The sequence below is a fragment of the Gossypium arboreum genome, chromosome 7 (genome assembly GCF_025698485.1).
Source record: "Gossypium arboreum isolate Shixiya-1 chromosome 7, ASM2569848v2, whole genome shotgun sequence".
In the NCBI taxonomy this organism is placed as follows: Eukaryota; Viridiplantae; Streptophyta; class Magnoliopsida; order Malvales; family Malvaceae; genus Gossypium; species Gossypium arboreum.
Window position 1 is genome coordinate 96,300,663 of NC_069076.1, and position 18,518 is coordinate 96,319,180.

General features: G+C 30.1%; 3 protein-coding genes across 4 annotated transcripts; 2 read left to right on the forward strand and 1 right to left on the reverse strand.

Moving 5' to 3' along the window:
* On the reverse strand, positions 1-2,410 carry LOC108488411 (uncharacterized). 2 transcript variants are annotated; one of them, XM_053031227.1, is made up of 5 exons: positions 2,141-2,410; positions 1,838-2,063; positions 787-943; positions 483-564; positions 1-324 (listed from the first exon to the last, which is right to left on the reverse strand). In XM_053031227.1, exons 2-5 carry the CDS (start codon positions 2,037-2,039, stop codon positions 172-174), a joined length of 594 nt encoding a protein of 197 aa, XP_052887187.1. In that variant the 5' UTR covers positions 2,040-2,063; positions 2,141-2,410; the 3' UTR covers positions 1-171. The 2 variants fall into 2 exon arrangements, with proteins under 2 accessions (XP_052887187.1, XP_017648182.2); XM_017792693.2 differs by having other exon boundaries at positions 1,838-2,410.
* Positions 2,411-8,024: 5,614 nt separating this feature from the next.
* On the forward strand, positions 8,025-10,845 carry LOC108489720 (uncharacterized). The gene is made up of 3 exons (XM_017794470.2): positions 8,025-8,494; positions 9,458-9,868; positions 10,127-10,845. Exons 1-3 carry the CDS (start codon positions 8,216-8,218, stop codon positions 10,652-10,654), a joined length of 1,218 nt encoding a protein of 405 aa, XP_017649959.1. The 5' UTR covers positions 8,025-8,215; the 3' UTR covers positions 10,655-10,845.
* Positions 10,846-12,163: 1,318 nt separating this feature from the next.
* LOC108470529 (SNAP25 homologous protein SNAP33-like) lies at positions 12,164-16,140 on the forward strand. The gene is made up of 6 exons (XM_017771877.2): positions 12,164-12,362; positions 13,502-14,062; positions 15,031-15,124; positions 15,296-15,423; positions 15,552-15,649; positions 15,742-16,140. Exons 2-6 carry the CDS (start codon positions 13,571-13,573, stop codon positions 15,839-15,841), a joined length of 912 nt encoding a protein of 303 aa, XP_017627366.1. The 5' UTR covers positions 12,164-12,362; positions 13,502-13,570; the 3' UTR covers positions 15,842-16,140.
* Positions 16,141-18,518: the final 2,378 nt, after the last annotated feature.

The following is an 18,518-nucleotide window of genomic DNA, read 5'->3' on the forward strand; positions in this document are numbered from 1 at the left end:
TTTGAAGTAACTCGAAAGATTGAACATTGGATAATCTTTTTATCTTCTTCTCTAAAAGGAATAGGTATGAAATTGAAGTTACATTATCTTGTTGTTGATTCACAAATGTCTTTTCCTATTTGGATGTAATTCAGAAACATAAACATGTAAAAGGAACGACTCCCGTAGCTCTTATAATTGCTTTGCTTTTTCTCTGATCTTCAATTCCTCATTTCTTCTTTTGTCATCAACTTGAGCTCTTGCTCCACCTGCGATATCATCAATTCTTGATATCTTCAATTGGTAAACTTGATGGCTCCTCTTTATTTTCTTCTCCAATTCTTTCTGTACTTCAACCAATCCATCATTGGATTCAGCAAAACAGTTTTCAAGCAGTAAGGAGTATGTGTTCTTTGAATCTCAAGTAGGGATCACAACACTTTTCTCCTATTGAAAATCTTTAACCAAAAAGAGATGAATTAAGTTCAAAATTCATATCTAACCTTTCTCCTTTCCATCTTGACTTTGGCTCTCACCTTATTTTCCTTCTCCCATTCATGAATTGATGCTTTCATATTCTCATACCTGAGCTTTATCATATATATTAGTGAATGCTCTTTTAGCTCAACCAATTGAATTGGGTGAGTCGCATTTGATATTATTATATATTTTTTAATGTTTAAATGCTTTGAAAACTCAACTAAATTATAAAAAATAATTAATAATTAATAATAATAATAATAACTCATTTAAGGAATCTTTAAGTTAAAACAAAAAGCCTAAAATTGAAAATAAATTAGTGAATACCGTTTGTTAAGTTTGTGCAACTCAGCATTCTGCCAAGCATCAGCTTTAGTCTCCAAAGCATTATTGGTTTGGGAATAATTTCCCTTCCACCTTTGGTCTCCAGCCGATGAACCACCTCCTTTACTACTTTCCCTTGACTTTCTACTGGATGTTTCACCTAAGAAAACAAAAATATTTATTTGAAAAAAAGATCATAGATGGTCCAATCAGTTAAATCATCAATTTTAGTTAAGATGGTTTATTCTATTCAATTAAATAAATTATTAAGAAATAGAAAAATTGGTTTAACTCCTAATTTCAGACTTAATATCCTGATTGGCTTTCAAACCCATTAGATTATGAAAATAATGTAAAATGAAAAATAAATTCGATTATAAATTAGCTGCCCATGAACAAAAATCTTACTACCTAAATACCCTACCTAAAATCAATATGAGTAAGTAAATGTTTCGAAGCGATTCCATAATAGGTATAGTGTTAAATATTGGTTATTATCCATAAGTAAGAAAAATGAAAACCAACAGATGTTTGGACCGTTTATGAATTACAAGTTAAAAATTGTAATTACTCAAAACCAAATCAATTCTATTTTTATTTAATTTATAATTAATTTATTTTTTATGATATAAAATAAACATTTTATATATTTTTGGTGAAAAATATTTTATATTTAAAATAGTGAAATTAATTTAAATATAAATTTTTTAAAAAATTATATAAAATTGTTGATTATTTTTATTAACTTATAAAATAATATTTAAAAGCTAAAATAAAACTCATTTCTTCAAAATAAATCTAAAAATTAATATGAAAAAAGTAGTTGACTATTTTATAATAACCGCTTTGAAAAATCATATTGAAACTTAGGTTAAGTTTAGATGGACAATGCGTTTAGTAACGATTAGAATAAAAACAATAATGATGATGAGATTAAATACTATAATAATATTGTAATACACCTCATTGCACATAATCCCCGTCCAAACTCACCCTTATCACCCAACGCATAAGTTGTAACCTGCAAAAATACGGGCATTAATGAAGACCATACCTGCTGTATTTGTTATCACTTCCTTGCTTGAGTATCGCCTACTAACTCTATCAGAATTTCCCACCCTCGATATGGTATCTTGTTTTTTCCCTTCTATTTTGATCCTATATTTTGCTTCGTCTTTTTCAATGGCGTTGACCACATACGCAGCCGCCGCCACTCCCACGGCCAACTCTCTCTCATACTGCTCTACCATTTTCATTTTCCGAGGAAGAAACCTTGTTATCTGCAAAAGCAATGACATTCTTACACCTTTACTCCACCATATTTTAAGCAACAAAACCCATGAATTGCAGCGCGTACCTTCTTTGGCTATCATGTTGGGAACCGTTTGGTTATAAATAAGACAAGATCCAAAATTGGGTAGTTGATTGGGGCAAAAAGCTTGGAGATTAAGAAAGTATGCTTTTGTTGTCTTGTCTTTAACCATAAGATTTTTCTGAAAGGGCCACCATAATTCTAGGTGATGTATAACTTTGAACGCAGCTTTTGATAAAAGCAAAGAATCTCTCATGCATGCTTTGATATTTATGGGAAATAATATATGTTTTATTTTAACTCTTTCTTTTCTCAGGACACTAAAATAATAACAATACAAACACAATACAAATAATTCCATGTCTCAAAATCAGTTTCATATTCGTTTTCTATTTATATTCAGAGTTAAATTTACACTTTTTCCTTTAAAATATAATGTGAATTACCATTATATTAATAAAACATATATAATAAAACAAAAACAATAAAAATACATGAATCTATAAAGGTCGTTGAATTGAGCTACAAGTGTAGTAGCACTTGACATCAATTTGGGATTTAATCGTTAGACAACCTCTACTTCCTATGTTTAAAATGAAAATTTTAAAAGTAAAATCCAAAATATAAATGACAAATATCATAATCTATTAAATCATATAACTAAATTTATTAAATCTGAGTATTATTATTTAAAACCAATTTAAATAGCATTAACTTGTAAAGATTTAAATATAATAAGTCAAATCACAATCATAATCTAAATCGTTTATGCTTAACAATATCGAAGATCTAGATAAAAAATTTAAAATTTCTAAATTATTATCCACAAAAATAAAAACAAATTCATTTTTCAAAGAAGCTACCGCATTAGGTTAATAATTAAACAATGGTGAGAAAGAGTTATGAAGAAATGGTGGTAAAGTTAAAGCTTTAGTTGTGTATGTTGAAGGAAGCATGGAATCAATTAAAAAGGTCTCCCATTTTGATGCAGCAATATATGCTTATTCTCTTGGAAAGAAAGGATATAATCTCACATGGACAAGTTTGGGAAATTATTTGGACATGAATGGCCCACCTTCACAAGCATACTCACTCCCTCTTTCTTGCCTTGGTTGCATTCTTTTAATTTGGGATGAAAAATAAATAAATTGTTTGAACTCGTTGCATTAAATTTGATTATTTAATACAAAAATAATTTTAATTTAAATATTTAATTTTAAACTCAATTATTTATAATTGATCTCAAGCTCAATGTTGAATTGAAATTTTTCAATATTAATTTTAAAAATTTAATCAAACTCACCAACTATATGAGAAAAAAACTAAAATACTCGAATTTAACTTATTAGATAACTTGACTTACTCAAAATCAAACTTAACTCAACAAAACCAATTTCTCAATTTAATTTTTTAATACAAGTATTTTGTTTTGTAAACATCTTATTTATAAACAAACTATATATTTAATTCTCATCAATAACATAAGGGAGTAGTGATTAAAGTGACATTCTAATTATCAAGATTCAAACTCTGCTTATGCAATTCCCCCTTCCCAATTCGTAAGAGCACAATTTTATCGATTGGAGAAACGTTTGTGAGTGTTAAGATTTCATTTAGCAAGAGAGTTATTTCATTATAGTTATATGAGTGTGAGGTTAAGCTTAAATCATCTCTTGTGTTGTAAAAATTATAGGAAATTACTTTCTAGATAAGACCTAATAAATTTAAATTTTAATCTGAATCGTGTTTTTCTAATTGTAAATTATTTTTAAAAGTTGTAACCCGCTCATCACTTTTAAGTGTACACCAGCATAATTGAGCTACACTATGTACTACTAAAGCCTAGTTTAATTAGAATGCTTCTCAAAAATATTTTTGTGACAAAATATTCTTAAATAAGCTACTTTTAAAAAAAAAGTATTTCTCCTAAGTCTAAAATTAATTCTAAAGTATTTTTTCAAAAGTTAAAATTTTAACTTCTCTCTCAAAATTTTTTTTTTTCCTCAAAACACTTTTGAAAAATATTTTTAAAATAGGCGTAAATTGAATGAAGCACTTTTATATAAAACAAGGTCGGAGGTTATTAGCAAATGATTCCTCTCTTGCCAGTCAAAACCTAAAGGCTAAGGCTAAGTATTATCATATGTACAGTATTTGGGGTGTCCAAAATGTTTTGTTAGGGGGTATGAAATGGAGGGTCCGTAATGCTAGGTGATTCGAATTATGTAGACGAATTATGAAGACAACTAGCTATATCTTCCGAAAGCTCGCTTAAATGATACGAGAGTTAAAAAATAATAATAATAAATTTAAGTAAAATTTAATGTCCATTTTTTTACGTGGATTGGACATTGGGTAAGGTATTTTGTCCAAGTCCAGTTCAATTCAAATATTATATTATAAAATTAATTATATTAATTAAATAATAATATATATTTATATTGAACCATTAATCTAATAACAATTAAATTTATTATCAAAACACCAAAAACTACTCAACTAAGTAAACCAACTTAAAATATAAAATTTTAAAATTATATTTAATATAATAAAACATTTATTATATTTATGTTAGTGTTTTTAGTGCATTTAGTGTAATATATATATATATATTAATTTGTCTTTAAATTAAAATTAATCTAAAAATTAAATATAGGTAGGCCATATTGGGTCAAAGTTTATTTTTTCTAATTTGGGTTAGATATAGGCAAAAATTAAGTCTATTTCTTAATTCGAGATAGGCTTAAACTTGAAAATTTGATTTAAATACCTTGCATGAGCTCAAGCTCGAACCTGACCTGACTTATAAGCACATTTAATTTTGAAGAGATTTTAATTTTTACTTGTCCTTCTAATTTTAAGTTTAAGTTTAAATTTATTTTAATTATTATTTATTTAATGTGTAACTACTTTTTAACACGTGCAAAATGTATAACATAAGCGTTTGTCCAAGAGGAGAGACTTGTGAATTTTTTACATAAAAAAAGACATTTATATAGAAAATAAAAATTAGCAAAGAAATTTCATATTATGTGTCTAGGATTGAGTTCATCTATAGTTTCATTTTTTTTTTCTACTTCTTTGCCCTAGCTTGGGACAAGTCAACACCAAAGACTGATTCTATGGCTAAATGTTTAAAGAAAAATAAAAAAATTAATTAAGTCATTGTTTGCCTAATTAGGACTCATGAAAATATAAATCAAATTATTTGGTTAATAAAATTATTATTGATTGATTTCACCGTTAATAAATAATAATATGACTGATGACAATAATGAGAAGTTAACATATAGCTCACCATATAAACAAGTATGTTGTGTGATCACATCAATATTATTTTTTTAAATATAAAATCTTAAAAATAAAAAATATATATGTATTTAATTCATTCAAATTCATTCCGATGTGATTATCAAAAAATATAAAATTTTATATAAATATTAAAATTTTAAAAATATATAACATAAATTATTGAAAATTTTGTCAAAACAAATTTAGCAGTCCATGTTGGCGAATGTATGATTTATGCAGCATGTTGTTTTCATTTTTGGGATGTTGGGAATAGGGGTATATTACCCAAAAATACTGAAAATTTAGAAAAAATATATATTAATTTGAAATTTACCAGATTTTTGTAATATTTCAGATAATTCACCCCGGGAATAGGGCTGCATAACATAATATTATTTATCACTGGCCAAAAGATTATTGTTTGTTTGCTGTAAAGTTGGTTTTTGTCTTCTGGGATGCTTTCTCACCCATTTATCAATTAAGGTGTTCCTTAGGTTTTTATAATATTTTAAAATTTTATTTATAGTTTGATATACTATTTTTTAATAAAAACATTGAGAATAAGTCTTAACATATAGATATTCAAATTCAAATAAATTTTTAGAGATTTTTATTAACTTTATTAAGATTTTTTAATCCTTTTAAATATTTTCTAATGTATAGCTTGAGATATCATATATTTATCCACATGACATGCAATGTGTCACCTTCTCATTGTTTTCATTAGTCATGATAATGTTCATAGTGGTCAAACCAACCAATGAAAGTTTCATTAACAAGCCTAATTAATTTTTTTATTACTAAAGGCTCAATTGAGTGCATATTTTCTATAAGGGTTTAATTGATTTCTCAATTTTTTTACTAAGATTTTTTTAATGACTAAGGTATCTAATATAGGATAGAGGTCAAGATCGTATTCAAGTTGTTTGATGTGGATTTGACTTGAAAGAAAAAAACAAAATAGAATTAGCAAACAATGAAAATCAAAACAAAAATAAAGAGAAAAGGGAAAGAATGGTTCGATTTAAGAGAGGAATTAAGGTTTAACTTTGATTATGGTTCGATTTAAGAGAGGAATTAAGGTTTAACTTTGATTAGGGTTTCTCGAAGTAAAAAAAAAACCTCTCTTGAATAACAAGGGTGGTCGAACCTTGATCTGAAATTAAAACAATCCAAATAGATTAATAAAACTAAAGATGAAAGCAAAACAAACCAATAAGGCGAGTAAAAGCAATCGGTTTGAAGAAAGAAGATAGATCTCATTCAAAGATGTAATCTTGAGAGCAAATCATCCAAAATCGAATGGAAAATTGAAATCTTGAACCTAAAAAGATTGTGAATGAATTGAATTAGATTCAAGAAACAATTAAACAAACAAAACAAGTAAAAATGGGAAAGAATGGTTTTTGGCTGAAAGTTGAAGATGGATAGTTGGATAAGTGACTTAAGAAGCCTTTGAATCAAATATTCAACAATTCCATTTGAACAGTTCTAATCTCCTCCCCAAGATTAAGGTATTAGCAAATTGAAGCTTGAAGACAAACCCTAACAAATTAAGAAGATTGTGATAAACAACTTCCAAAACAAACAACATAAAATCTTGCAAAGAAAACTCAAAAGAGTATTTTTACAAAATTCAAGCTTATTGGAAACAACGGTTAACAAACTTTCTCTTAAGTAACAAAAGACGAAAAATATTTCCTAACAATGGATTATAAAGTGGAATTTGGCGAAGACAGGCATATGGGCTTGCTTGGGCTGAATTTTACAAGCGATCCACATTAAATTCAAAACGGGTTGAAAAATAAAACATACTTCAAACGGTCCACTTTCATAATGTGTGGCCAAATTTTCAATTAAGTGCTTAGTAGAACTTTCAGATGGGCTTGCGGACGTTTCTATGGGCTGGTCTTCAAGAATTTGAATGCTTGATCCGTTTGTTGCAAGATTGGACTTGTTTAAACTTGTTAATATGATTCATGTTGTTTCAACTCCAAGATTTGGTTTCTTGCAATAAAAATTCTAAAATTTGAAATCTTGATTTTCTTAAATCTTGAATATTCATATATGATGGATTTGAACCGAGATTTGACTTCTTGATTTTCTTGAAACTTAAAATGTGCATCTTGATTTTCTTTCTCTTTTGTATAAGTTTCCGGGTCTTCGCCACAAACTCTTGGACAACCATGTTCAATGTTAACTTAAGTTGTTCGGCTTTTGACATTGTGAAAAAGCCTTGATGTAGAATTAACCCATCATGTCCATCCTCCCTTGATTGGGTATTGATGTTGACATCAGTATTTTTAATGTTCATTTTACAGTTCATAAATACAAATCTTTTCGGGGGTGTATGGTTATTTTTTCTAATAATGTCATTTTTAGGGTTTAAACTTGAGTTCACTTTTAAATGTGTAATGTGTTTTACTATTGTACCCATTACTTGTTGATATCAAGAGTTATTTTGACCCTTCAGTCAAATAATATTAATTTTTAAATTTTTTTATAAAAAATATTATTGTTATTTTTTCGATAAAAATATTATTATTTTGATATTTATAATTAAATTCAAATAAAAACAAAATTTTACTACTTAAATAATAATTGGGACCAAACTAGCTGAAGGTACAAAATCTCCTACCCGCGGCCGATAACAAATCTATTTCTGTTGGCCCGGTTTGGTTAAACTTCCAAAAGACCCATTAAGAAAACTACTCTTTCCACTCCTTTCAATTTCAAAAATGCACAAGTCCACGATAGCAACAACGAAAAGGAGCTTAAACCCTAACCCTAACCCTAACCCTAAGAATTATATCCCAAAATTCACGTAAAATGTACCAATCGCAGCAACAACTGCAACAATCTTCATTCGCATACCTTTCTCATTCCTCAAATCCCACTCCCAATCCTGTATTATTATATCCTCAACCACCAACTGTTCCCTCTGAGCCATTTTTGTATCCTCCAGGAACCGACCCTTATGCCTATAAACCTCAGTTCAGCGTAACCCATGTTGCTGTTGAAGCGCAAGCTCAAATTTATGAGGACCCAAATGGAGCTTCTCAGAGTTGGATCACTAGACAGGCTGATCCTATTAGATATGATGCTACTGTTAGTTTTTTTCTTGTCATTTCTTTCGCTGTAGTTTTTTTTTTCCTTTAATGTTAATTTTGAATTTCTTTTTTTACTTTTTTGGGGTCAATTTTTTGGATTTTTATAGGAAATTTGTTTTTCTTCGTTTGGTATTTAGATTTTAATTGTGGGATTTTTGTTGTTATGATTTGCTTTAATCATAAATTCATTACCGAGAATCATTCTTGAAAATATAATCTATCCAGTTCTATTTCAAAATTAGCCTCGAAAATTTCATCTATTTTTGGTCCAGCATTGAGTAGTTTTCATAACTGAAAATCATTCATAGGCTATGAATTGATGCTTTCTGGATTTTATATGTATGTGTGTGTGTGTATAATATCTACAGTTGATTAAATGTGTAAGATATTTTCACTTGGTAAGTGATGTTTCTGAATCAACTTCTAGCTATGTTACTTGGACTCAATTGCTACTACATATACGAATATGTGCATGAAAATGTGTTTGACTTGGGTGGCAGCTACAGATACTTAAAAGAAAAATGAAAAGTCGAAGCAATATAGAATATATGTATATATATTATACATATATCAATCATTTCATTTGCTGTCCTTATCTACAGTTGATTAAATGTGTAACATTTTTTCAGAAGAGGTGATGTTTTCTTTCTGGATCTGCTTCTAGCTATGTTATGGACTTGGTTGTTAATATTGGATTCGGGTATGTGTCTAGAAATGTGCTGAACCCAAGTTTTAGACATGGATGCTTCGAGGGAAATGAAAAGTCGGATGAACATAGACTTCTACTCCTGTTATAGTCAGTGAGAGAGGAATGTTTCTATTAATGAAGTTTTTGAGTTTTATGTTTTAAGATATTTGTGTTTACTCAATGATAAAGTATCATAGTATAGTCATTGGATGAATAGATGAATGCCTTTCAGTCATTTGGATTGTTTATACTTCATATATTTTGGGGTTTCAGTTGTCAGTAGCATCTTCGAATTCCAACAATGGGTCAAATCAGTCATTGGTTAATAATGTAATAAGCGCATCAAATCAAACTGCACCGATTCAACCAATGCGATGTGAGGTTTGCAACATTGAATGCCAAACAAAAGATGTTTACGAGAAGCACATTACTGGAAAGAAGCACCGGAGGAAATTGCAAGAAAAGATTAGTTCCTCAACTGCATTACTCCCAGAATCTTCCAATGCAATGATATACGGGGCTTCCCGTGCAGCAAATGCTGAGGAGCTGGAGAGGAAGAAGCAAAAGCTTTTAGATTCTGGGGCAGCTGTTAACTCTGTTCGGATGTGCACGATATGCAATGTTGCTTGTAATAGCCATGAAGTGTTTGTTAAACATCTTTCCGGGAGGAGACATGCAGCTCAGGTAACATTAATTAGTTCACTTGGAAATTTCTTAATAGAGTTGAATGCTAAGCTTTTTCGATTTATTTATATTGTTTTGGGCTTGCACTGAATTTCTTCATGCGTAAATGCAAGAAGTTCCAGCTTGGTTTATTTTCACCATATTCATTTACACTTTCTTGTACTTCTCTTTTCCAATTGGAACCTATTTGGTTAGTCCATTTATTATCTTTGTAAGCTCGGTTTAAATACGATCCTTCTTGTATATGTGATCATGCAGGCTGGACTTATAGCTGTTGATGGGGTTGGACCTTATCTTGCTACGGTCCAAGCTAATGATCAGTTTTGGAATAAAGGCAAGAAGACATCTAAGGTTGTTCAATCTTCGTGGTGTGAAGTTTGCGAAATCAACTGTAACAGCGGCGATGCCTATGCACAACACTTGTCCGGGAAGAAACACCTGAAGAAGCTGGAGAATTTAGAAAAATCAAAGAAAGGAACCTCTGATCCTTCCATGGGTGCACCGGCTGAAATGAATCAGATGATTAAACCAGTAGAAAACCTGGCAGCAAGCAGTAGCGACAGAGGAGTTAGTGTACAGAACCCAGTGGCAGCACAGCCTGAGGCATCCAAGGAGGATTTGGAGACTAAGAAACGGAAAGTCGTGGAAGGTGGAACGGCTGCTGCTGATGTTAGAGTATGCACTATCTGCAACGTTGTATGCAATAGTGAAAAGGTCTTCAAATACCATCTTACCGGGCAGAAGCATGCCACCATGGTAAAGAAGCAAGCGGCTACCACTAGTTAAAATGAGAACCGCCACAAAAGGACATAGATGGAGAATCAATGCATGGAAAATTTTTATTGATTGTTGTGGTTGTCAATCCGATTTGAATGTGGCATCCTCACCCTGACTTGGTCTATTGTCTGAATAGAACACTTCGTCTGCTGTAAATCCTCTATTTGCTCATAAATGAAGAAGTTTTTGGTGCAATGAAACGCTTCTTTTGATATGGTTGAGGATGTTTTGAATTTTGAACTTTTACAACAGGTAGGTAGGGTATGCTGGATTTCGCTGTTTTGAAATTTGACCTTTAACCTCAACTAGAATATGCTTGCTTCTTACTTTTTAATAATTATATTATATATGGCATATGTATAATGATTTAATGTTTCAATAAATAAATTTAGAGTTAAAATTGAATTATTATGGCAAAATTATGGGATAAATTTATAATATTTAATTTAGTACTTGAGCTATAATTAAAAAATCATTTTGATATTTTTAAAATTTTCATAATAATAATTGAAAAAGAAATAAAAGAAGTCTTAAAATAAATAAAATATTTATATAAAAATCAATTGCAGCAAGGAACAATCTAGAATTTTGTTGCTATTTTTTTTTTACATCCAATCTCATAAAAATTACAATTTTGAACTTTCACACATAAAAGAAAATATTAAATACCCATTCACTACTCAATTTTTTCATTTGTTTTGTTGTTTTACACTCCTCTTTGCCTTTTTTTTCTCTTTTTTTCATGCAAATCAACATTGGTTATGTTCTTTCAATATCATTAAAAATAATATATATATTTTTATTTATAGCTAAAAGTAAAATTTTGACTTAAAACTTAGAAAGAAAAAATAAAATTTGGAGAAGAAGAAGATGAAGAGCAATTCAGTATTATATATTTAAAATATTCAAAATTCCAAAATTGAAAGTTACTTAAAAACCAATCAATCAATCTAACAACAATTTATTGAAAAGAAAGGATGGATTTAGAAAAGAAGTAGGATATTTTATATTATAAATTAACTTAATGCACACTTTAGTCCTTTAAATATACCACTTGTCCCACTTCAGTCTTTAAAATTTTTTTGGCCTACTTCAATCCTTAACGGTATCAAATGTTTCTTGTTTAATACTTTAGAAGTTAAAAACTAACGGCCAAGATATTTAGCCAATCATACAATGTCACATGTCATAGGGTGACATTATCATTTGAAAAATCTGTAAAAACTTAAAAATGAGAAAAATTCCAAAAAGATTAAAATAGAATTTTTTATAAAATTACAAAAACAACATAAAATGTTTAAAATTAATAAAATTTAGTAATTTTTTAAAAAATCTTAAAATTTTAAAATTACAAAATGTAACAATTTAATATCGTTGGTGATTATTATATTATTTTTGAAAGTTAGGTGACTGAAATGTAATTTTAAACAAAATTAAGGATAGTTGATGTAGTTTGCCCTTAATTAAAATCAAAACAAATTTCTTTAAAAAGAAATCAAAACAAAATTTGATAATTACAATTTGCCCACTTTCTTACAAGTTTTCAAATTTCTGGCTCTCGGCCGCGTTTCATGCGTCTCCCCCTCTTTAAGATTCCTCCAAAAAAAAAAAATTGCACACACTCAATATTTTTTCCTTCTAGATTTTCATTTTTGTAGCTTTTGAACTTCATTCTCTTAACTTGTTCAAGATTTTTTCTGCATTTACGTTTCTGCCGGTACTCCCCCAGTTCTGTTCTTTTTCTTTCTTTCTTTCATTGTTTGTCTTGATTTCTATATATGGATTGTTTTAATTTCCTCGCATGTTCTTATTCAAACAAATCCAACTTTCAGGTTAACCAAACAAAACCCAGTTTCCCTTTTCTCTTTTTATTTTCTCTGATTTTTGTCTTTTTATGTCCTTTTTTTCTTTTCAAAATTTGAGCACTCCTACTTATCATATCTTGAATTCTTTATGAGATTTTTTTTTTCTTTATTTGTTTTGATGTTTGCTTCATGGGTTTCTCTGTTGCTTCGATATTTGGTTGCCTGCCGTGGAAACTGAGGGAGTTTTTTTTTTCCCTTTTTTCCTTCTTTGTTGATCTCTGGGTACTTTATAAAGTGATGAAAATTTTCAAGTAAACTAAGTTTAACTCGTCTTCGATCATGAAAAAGGGATTTTAATTATGGGGTATTGCTGTTCTTGATTGCATTAATTTGTTTGTGATTCATGATCTAGTTCTAGTTCTTAGTCTTGTGGCATTTGGCCTGTTGGATCCCTTCAAGTCTCTTTTATCAAGTATCACATAAATAACCTTTCCCCTCTCGTAATATTTTTTTTAGGAGGAAGAGTTGAAAGAAATTTGCTTAATCAAGTTAACCTTTTCTTCTTTTAAAGAATTTTTGGAAGTTGAGTTCCATTATCTTCCTGGTTACTTCACCTTTGGTATTAGAAATTAATGGATATATTGTTACTTACTGAATTTGTTGTGTTTCTGTCTTATATCTCCTATGTTGATCCGATTCTTCATTTTGCTTAAGGTATCTTTCTCCAGATATATCCGGGCATAAGCATGGGTATATGACTCAAAAAAAATTGAACATAGATGTGTGAGACAAATACCTGTGTCCATCACTCGAACCCGAGTCTGAGTAGTATATTATATGTCTATATTTCTTTGTTGCTATGTTGTTTGCTTGAAGTATCCTTGTCCAGCACATATTCAGACATAAGTAAGGGTATATGACTTGAAAAGATTGAAATGCACATGTAAAATAAATACTCACATTCGACACTCATATACAGATTTGATTGTCACATGATGTCCATATCTCCTTGCTGCTCTATTGTAATTTGTGATGGTTGATTGCTTTGCAGATTAAATAAAATTTGACTTCTTCCTATCAACTGCTTGTTCAAGTAGCACTTTTTTAACTCATTAAAAGAATGTCGGGTTTAAAGAGATCTCCATTGAAGACTGCGAAGCTCAATTCTGTAGATCCCAGGCGTATTGCTCCTCAGACCAACCCTTTTGATTCCGATGATGAATTGGACAACATGCAAACCCTTAAACCTACCAGAACAACTTCTTCTAAGCCTACCTTGAGTCCTAATTTCAGGACCAATCCGTTTGATGATGATGAAGAGAAAGTAAACTCTTCTTCTTCCTCTTCGTATTGGCAAACTTCAGCATTGCAGAACAAGTATAAGAATGATTTCCGTGACTGTGGAGGAATTGAGAACCAACCAGTGCAAGAATTGGAGAACTATGCTGTCTACAAGGCTGAGGAGACTACAAAGACTGTCAATAACTGTGTGAAGATTGCAGAAGAAATGAGAGAAGGTGCCACCAAGACTTTGATTACCTTACATCAGCAGGGTGAGCAAATTACCAGGACACATGATGCGGCTGCTGGCATCGACCATGACCTTAGTATGGTATGTCTTTCGTTTTTGGAATGAAAACTTGCTGCTAGATGGTTGAAAAAAAAAACATGAAAAACTATATGATTTCTTCTTTCCTACAGTTTATATTTTCTGAAATATGATGATATTTGGGCTTGTTCATGTTGTTAGCGTGGTAATCATAAGGAGTTACCTATAATTTAAATCCTAAATGGTGCTCGAATTTAGACATTTATAGGGCTGAACCTGTAGTATTCCCCTAGACATCTCACTCATACTATGAAATGTTTATGACATTGATTCCGAAACTTCTGAACCTGGAAACCCTTTATTCCTATTCCAAGAGACTACTTCATTACAAACCATCTATTCATTTTCGAGATGAAAACCATATACTAGATGATTGAAAAGCTTTATGATTTCTTCTTTTTCACAGTTTACATTTTTCTAAAACAAGATATTTGGATTTGTTCGTGTAAGCGTGACGATCATAAGGGGTCGCATAAAATTTAAATCCTTAAGTAGGCTCCAGTTTTCACTCATACTATGAAATGTTTATACTATCAGTTCCGAAACTTCCTGAACCTGGAAACCCTTTATTCCTCTCCCAATAGGCTACTTTGTAAGAAACTGACTTGACACTAGTAAGACCACTCACTGAACTTACTCTCTGCAGTTTGTAAAAGCTGCTGTCTTATGCTGCCACTGGCAATCTCTCTGATCTATTGTGCTATGCAGTTCATGAGTTGTGAGCCTTCAGACAGTTTACAAAGGGAAAATCTTTGATCCAATGCAGGAAGGAAACTAGTCTTTGGAATTGGTAACATAATAGTTTAACTACATTTTAGAATTGATAATTGGTGTTCCATTAAAATTTGCTCCTTCTATGCATTTTCATCTTTCATTTCTTCTTGAATGATAATTCAATTAAACTAACCTCTTCTGCATTGATCTTATGCAATTAAACGGATGCTTCGAATGATAGTTCTTTCAAATTTCAGGGTGAGAAGCTTCTTGGAAGCCTTGGAGGTATGTTCTCTAAAACTTGGAAGCCAAAGAAGACTCGTGCAATCATTGGCCCCCTTGTCACAAGAGGTCATCTTCTTTCTGTACCCTCCATGAATTATGTTTGTTTTCACTCTATATGATAAGTCGGAATGTGTAATTTTTTATAATTAGAGGTTCTTGGTGATTTCGGAGTTGTTTCTGATTGGTCTATTTTGTCCTGTTTTCCTGAACTGAATGTGTAACTTACTCAAAATACAGATGATTCACAAAGAAGGGGTGCCCATTTGGAACAAAGGGAGAAGCTTGGATTGACTCCTGTTCCTCGTGGAGGTTCAAAGTCTCAAACACCTCCCCTGGAGCCCACAAATACATTTCAAAAAGTTGAGGTGTGTGCTGCGCCTGTTTTTTCCCAAAAATATAAAAAAAAAAAAATTATATGATTAGTGAGTGTATGAAACAAGGCACTAATTCTAAAAGGCAACTTTGTTGCATATTTCTGGGATTGTCGTAACAGGTTGAAAAATCAAAGCAAGATGTTGCCCTCTCCGATTTAAGTGATCTACTAGGAGAACTGAAGGATATGGCCATTGACATGGGATCTGAAATTGAGAGGTTAGTTTCTTGTTAATGTTCTCACCTGGTAGCCCGGTATTTTTGGTTATATAACTACATTAGAAAATAATTTGGCTTAACCATTATCGCAGGCAAAACAAAAATCTGAATGGTCTCCAAGATGATGTGGATGAGTTAAATTTCCGAGTCCGAGGTGCAAACCAACGTGCTCGTCGATTACTTGGAAAGTAGATCTTTGTTATTGAAAATCTCGATTTTTGGACTTGCTTGTTCTTGCTTGCCATCCTGTCAAAGCCTTCTGTCTAGCGTAATTCCATGCACACACAACTTGGGCTTTAAGACTGTCACCTGGTTTTTGTTTCTCACAGTCTATTAATACAATCCAGCTCTCTGCTACTTATTTGCTTTATGAGTTTTCTCTATGTTCCATGACTTGGCATTTTTGTCACTCGGATTTTGAGGTGAGTGTTGGATATGGATATATCTCTTTTCATAATATAATATATATTTAAAGGGTATTTGGAAGGTTATACCTTTGTACTTATGTCCCACGCAACATGAGTGTCAAACGCAGGTTATAACTTGATGTGTAGAGGCTATTAAGTGATCTTGATGTGTTTCCTTGGTTGCTTACAAGATGATTGATGTCTCTTTGGATAGGTTTATATGTTGGATAGAGTTAATTTTCTTTAATAGTTTATTTGTTTTGTCAAAATTTTGGATGTTATAAAAATATTGTTGTTGCAACATTTAACAGTCAAATTATTTTTAAAAATTTTCAACTTAAAAAATTATAATATATTAATAATATTAATTAATGAGATTTATATTGTATCTAATGTAATTCTATTTATTAAAATTGTCTTCATTTAATAAAGAATGATTAGTGTATTATTTTATATAAAATTTAAACATTTAGCATTTGAGGTTTTCTTTTGTCTTAATTTAGTATTTGAGTTTGGTTTCAATATTCAATTTAGTATCAAGATCAAATGGCATCGTGTGGCCCAATGAATATTTAACATGTGTGTTTTAGTAAAAAAAAACATAGATACTTAATTGGGATAACAAAAAATTTAGGTACCAAATTGAATATTGAAGCTAAATTTAGGTACTTGATTGAGACAAAAAAATTTCAAGGATCAAATTGAAAAAAACTCATATACCAAAGTGAATCTTGAAGCCAAACTTAGATACCAAATTAGAAAAAAGAAATCATGTACCAAATTGAATATCGTAGCTAAACTCAAGCACTAAATAATATATTAACCCTAAATATTTTATTGAAATAATAACTTAACTAAAATTATAATTTTTATTTCAATTAGTAATAAAACTAATTTGACTAAAATTTTAGAAAAGAGGTTGTTATAGAGAATTAATTTAATAAAAATATACTTTATATTTTATGATTGTTGTTAGAGATAAAAAGTTATTATAAAAAGTAAAACTAAAACATAAAAATTGATTCAACAATGAACTTTATAAATGAAAAACTGTTATAATAAAAATTATAAAAATAACTGTTATATAGTGGATTAATCGTATATGCTCACGTCTTTTTCACGATATCTAATTTTGTATTTAAAGTTTGAATTTTGCATTGGTCTTTTATTCTAGTATCAAATTGATTAAAGATCTTGATTTCTAGATTTAATTTTAGGATTAAATCAATTTTTTATTTAAGATTATTATAAATGATAAAAGGAAATTTTCAAAAATAAAATAATAATAGTGATAAGTGTCTAAAAATTAGAATAATATAATAGTGATAATAGAGTCAATTTTAAATAAATAGGATGTAAGAAAAGGATATTTAGACATCCACATTTGAGTATTCAAGCATTTTAAAATGTATAGATAATATAATACATTAAAAATATTAATTTAACTCTTAATATTTATTGTTTATTTAATAAATGAGACAAAATCAAATATTTAAAACTCTAAGTCCATAAAATGTAGGAATAATGTGATTTTAAATGGAGGAATTGAAATTCTAGTTTATGCAAAATCAATTACTATGACTAGTAGAAGGAGGAATCAGAAGATTGATCAAGAAAATAATCGGACTTGTTAGCAACTGCTGCCCAAAGAGTGGTTTAAACTGAATACAGATGATGCTAAGCATCTGATGATCTGATGATAGGTAGAGCCTCAGTTGGCAGACTGTTTTAAGATCACTAAGGTAAATGGATAATTGGTTATAGTCAAAACAGAGGTATATGTAATATATTTGATGCAGAACTTTGGGCTATTATGGATGGTCTGGATATAGCACGAAGGAGAGGTATTAAGTAATTGATGGTGAATAGTGACAGATTGGTTGCGGTTAATATGCTTAACGATCAAACAGAGGAGGTCAGGTCGAGCTTGGTAAGAATCGTCAAAGAACAATTAACAAATGAATGTAATATAAAGGTGTCGTGAACTTTACGCACAGCGAATATGATTGCAAACAGTATGGCAAACTTTAGGCAAAAATGATGCTATTGGATTGAGAATTCATGGAGAGCCCACATTCAAATGTTTACGAATATATGCACTCCTTTAAAGCATTAGTGGTAGATAGTACAAGAGAAAACCTTATGCTATTGTTAATATATGTTTTAATATTTCTACTTTTGTTAGATTGGATTTAGAGTTTGGTGATACAGTTCCTAGTTTTAATTTGAGTTGAGATCTTGGTGTTGGAATTATTTAATTACTATGATTAAATTTCTATGTAATGCAACTTTTGCATTATTGTAAAAATCATTTCAATTAAAAAGGATTCTGGTCAATTTCAAACATTATTTTAGGGTTAATGATGCAAGCAAAACTCGAGAAGGTTAAACGTCGTAGAAACCCACGTAGGAAAGGGTGGACGAAGGACTACGGCCAGTTAACACAAAGTTGGGAAACATGA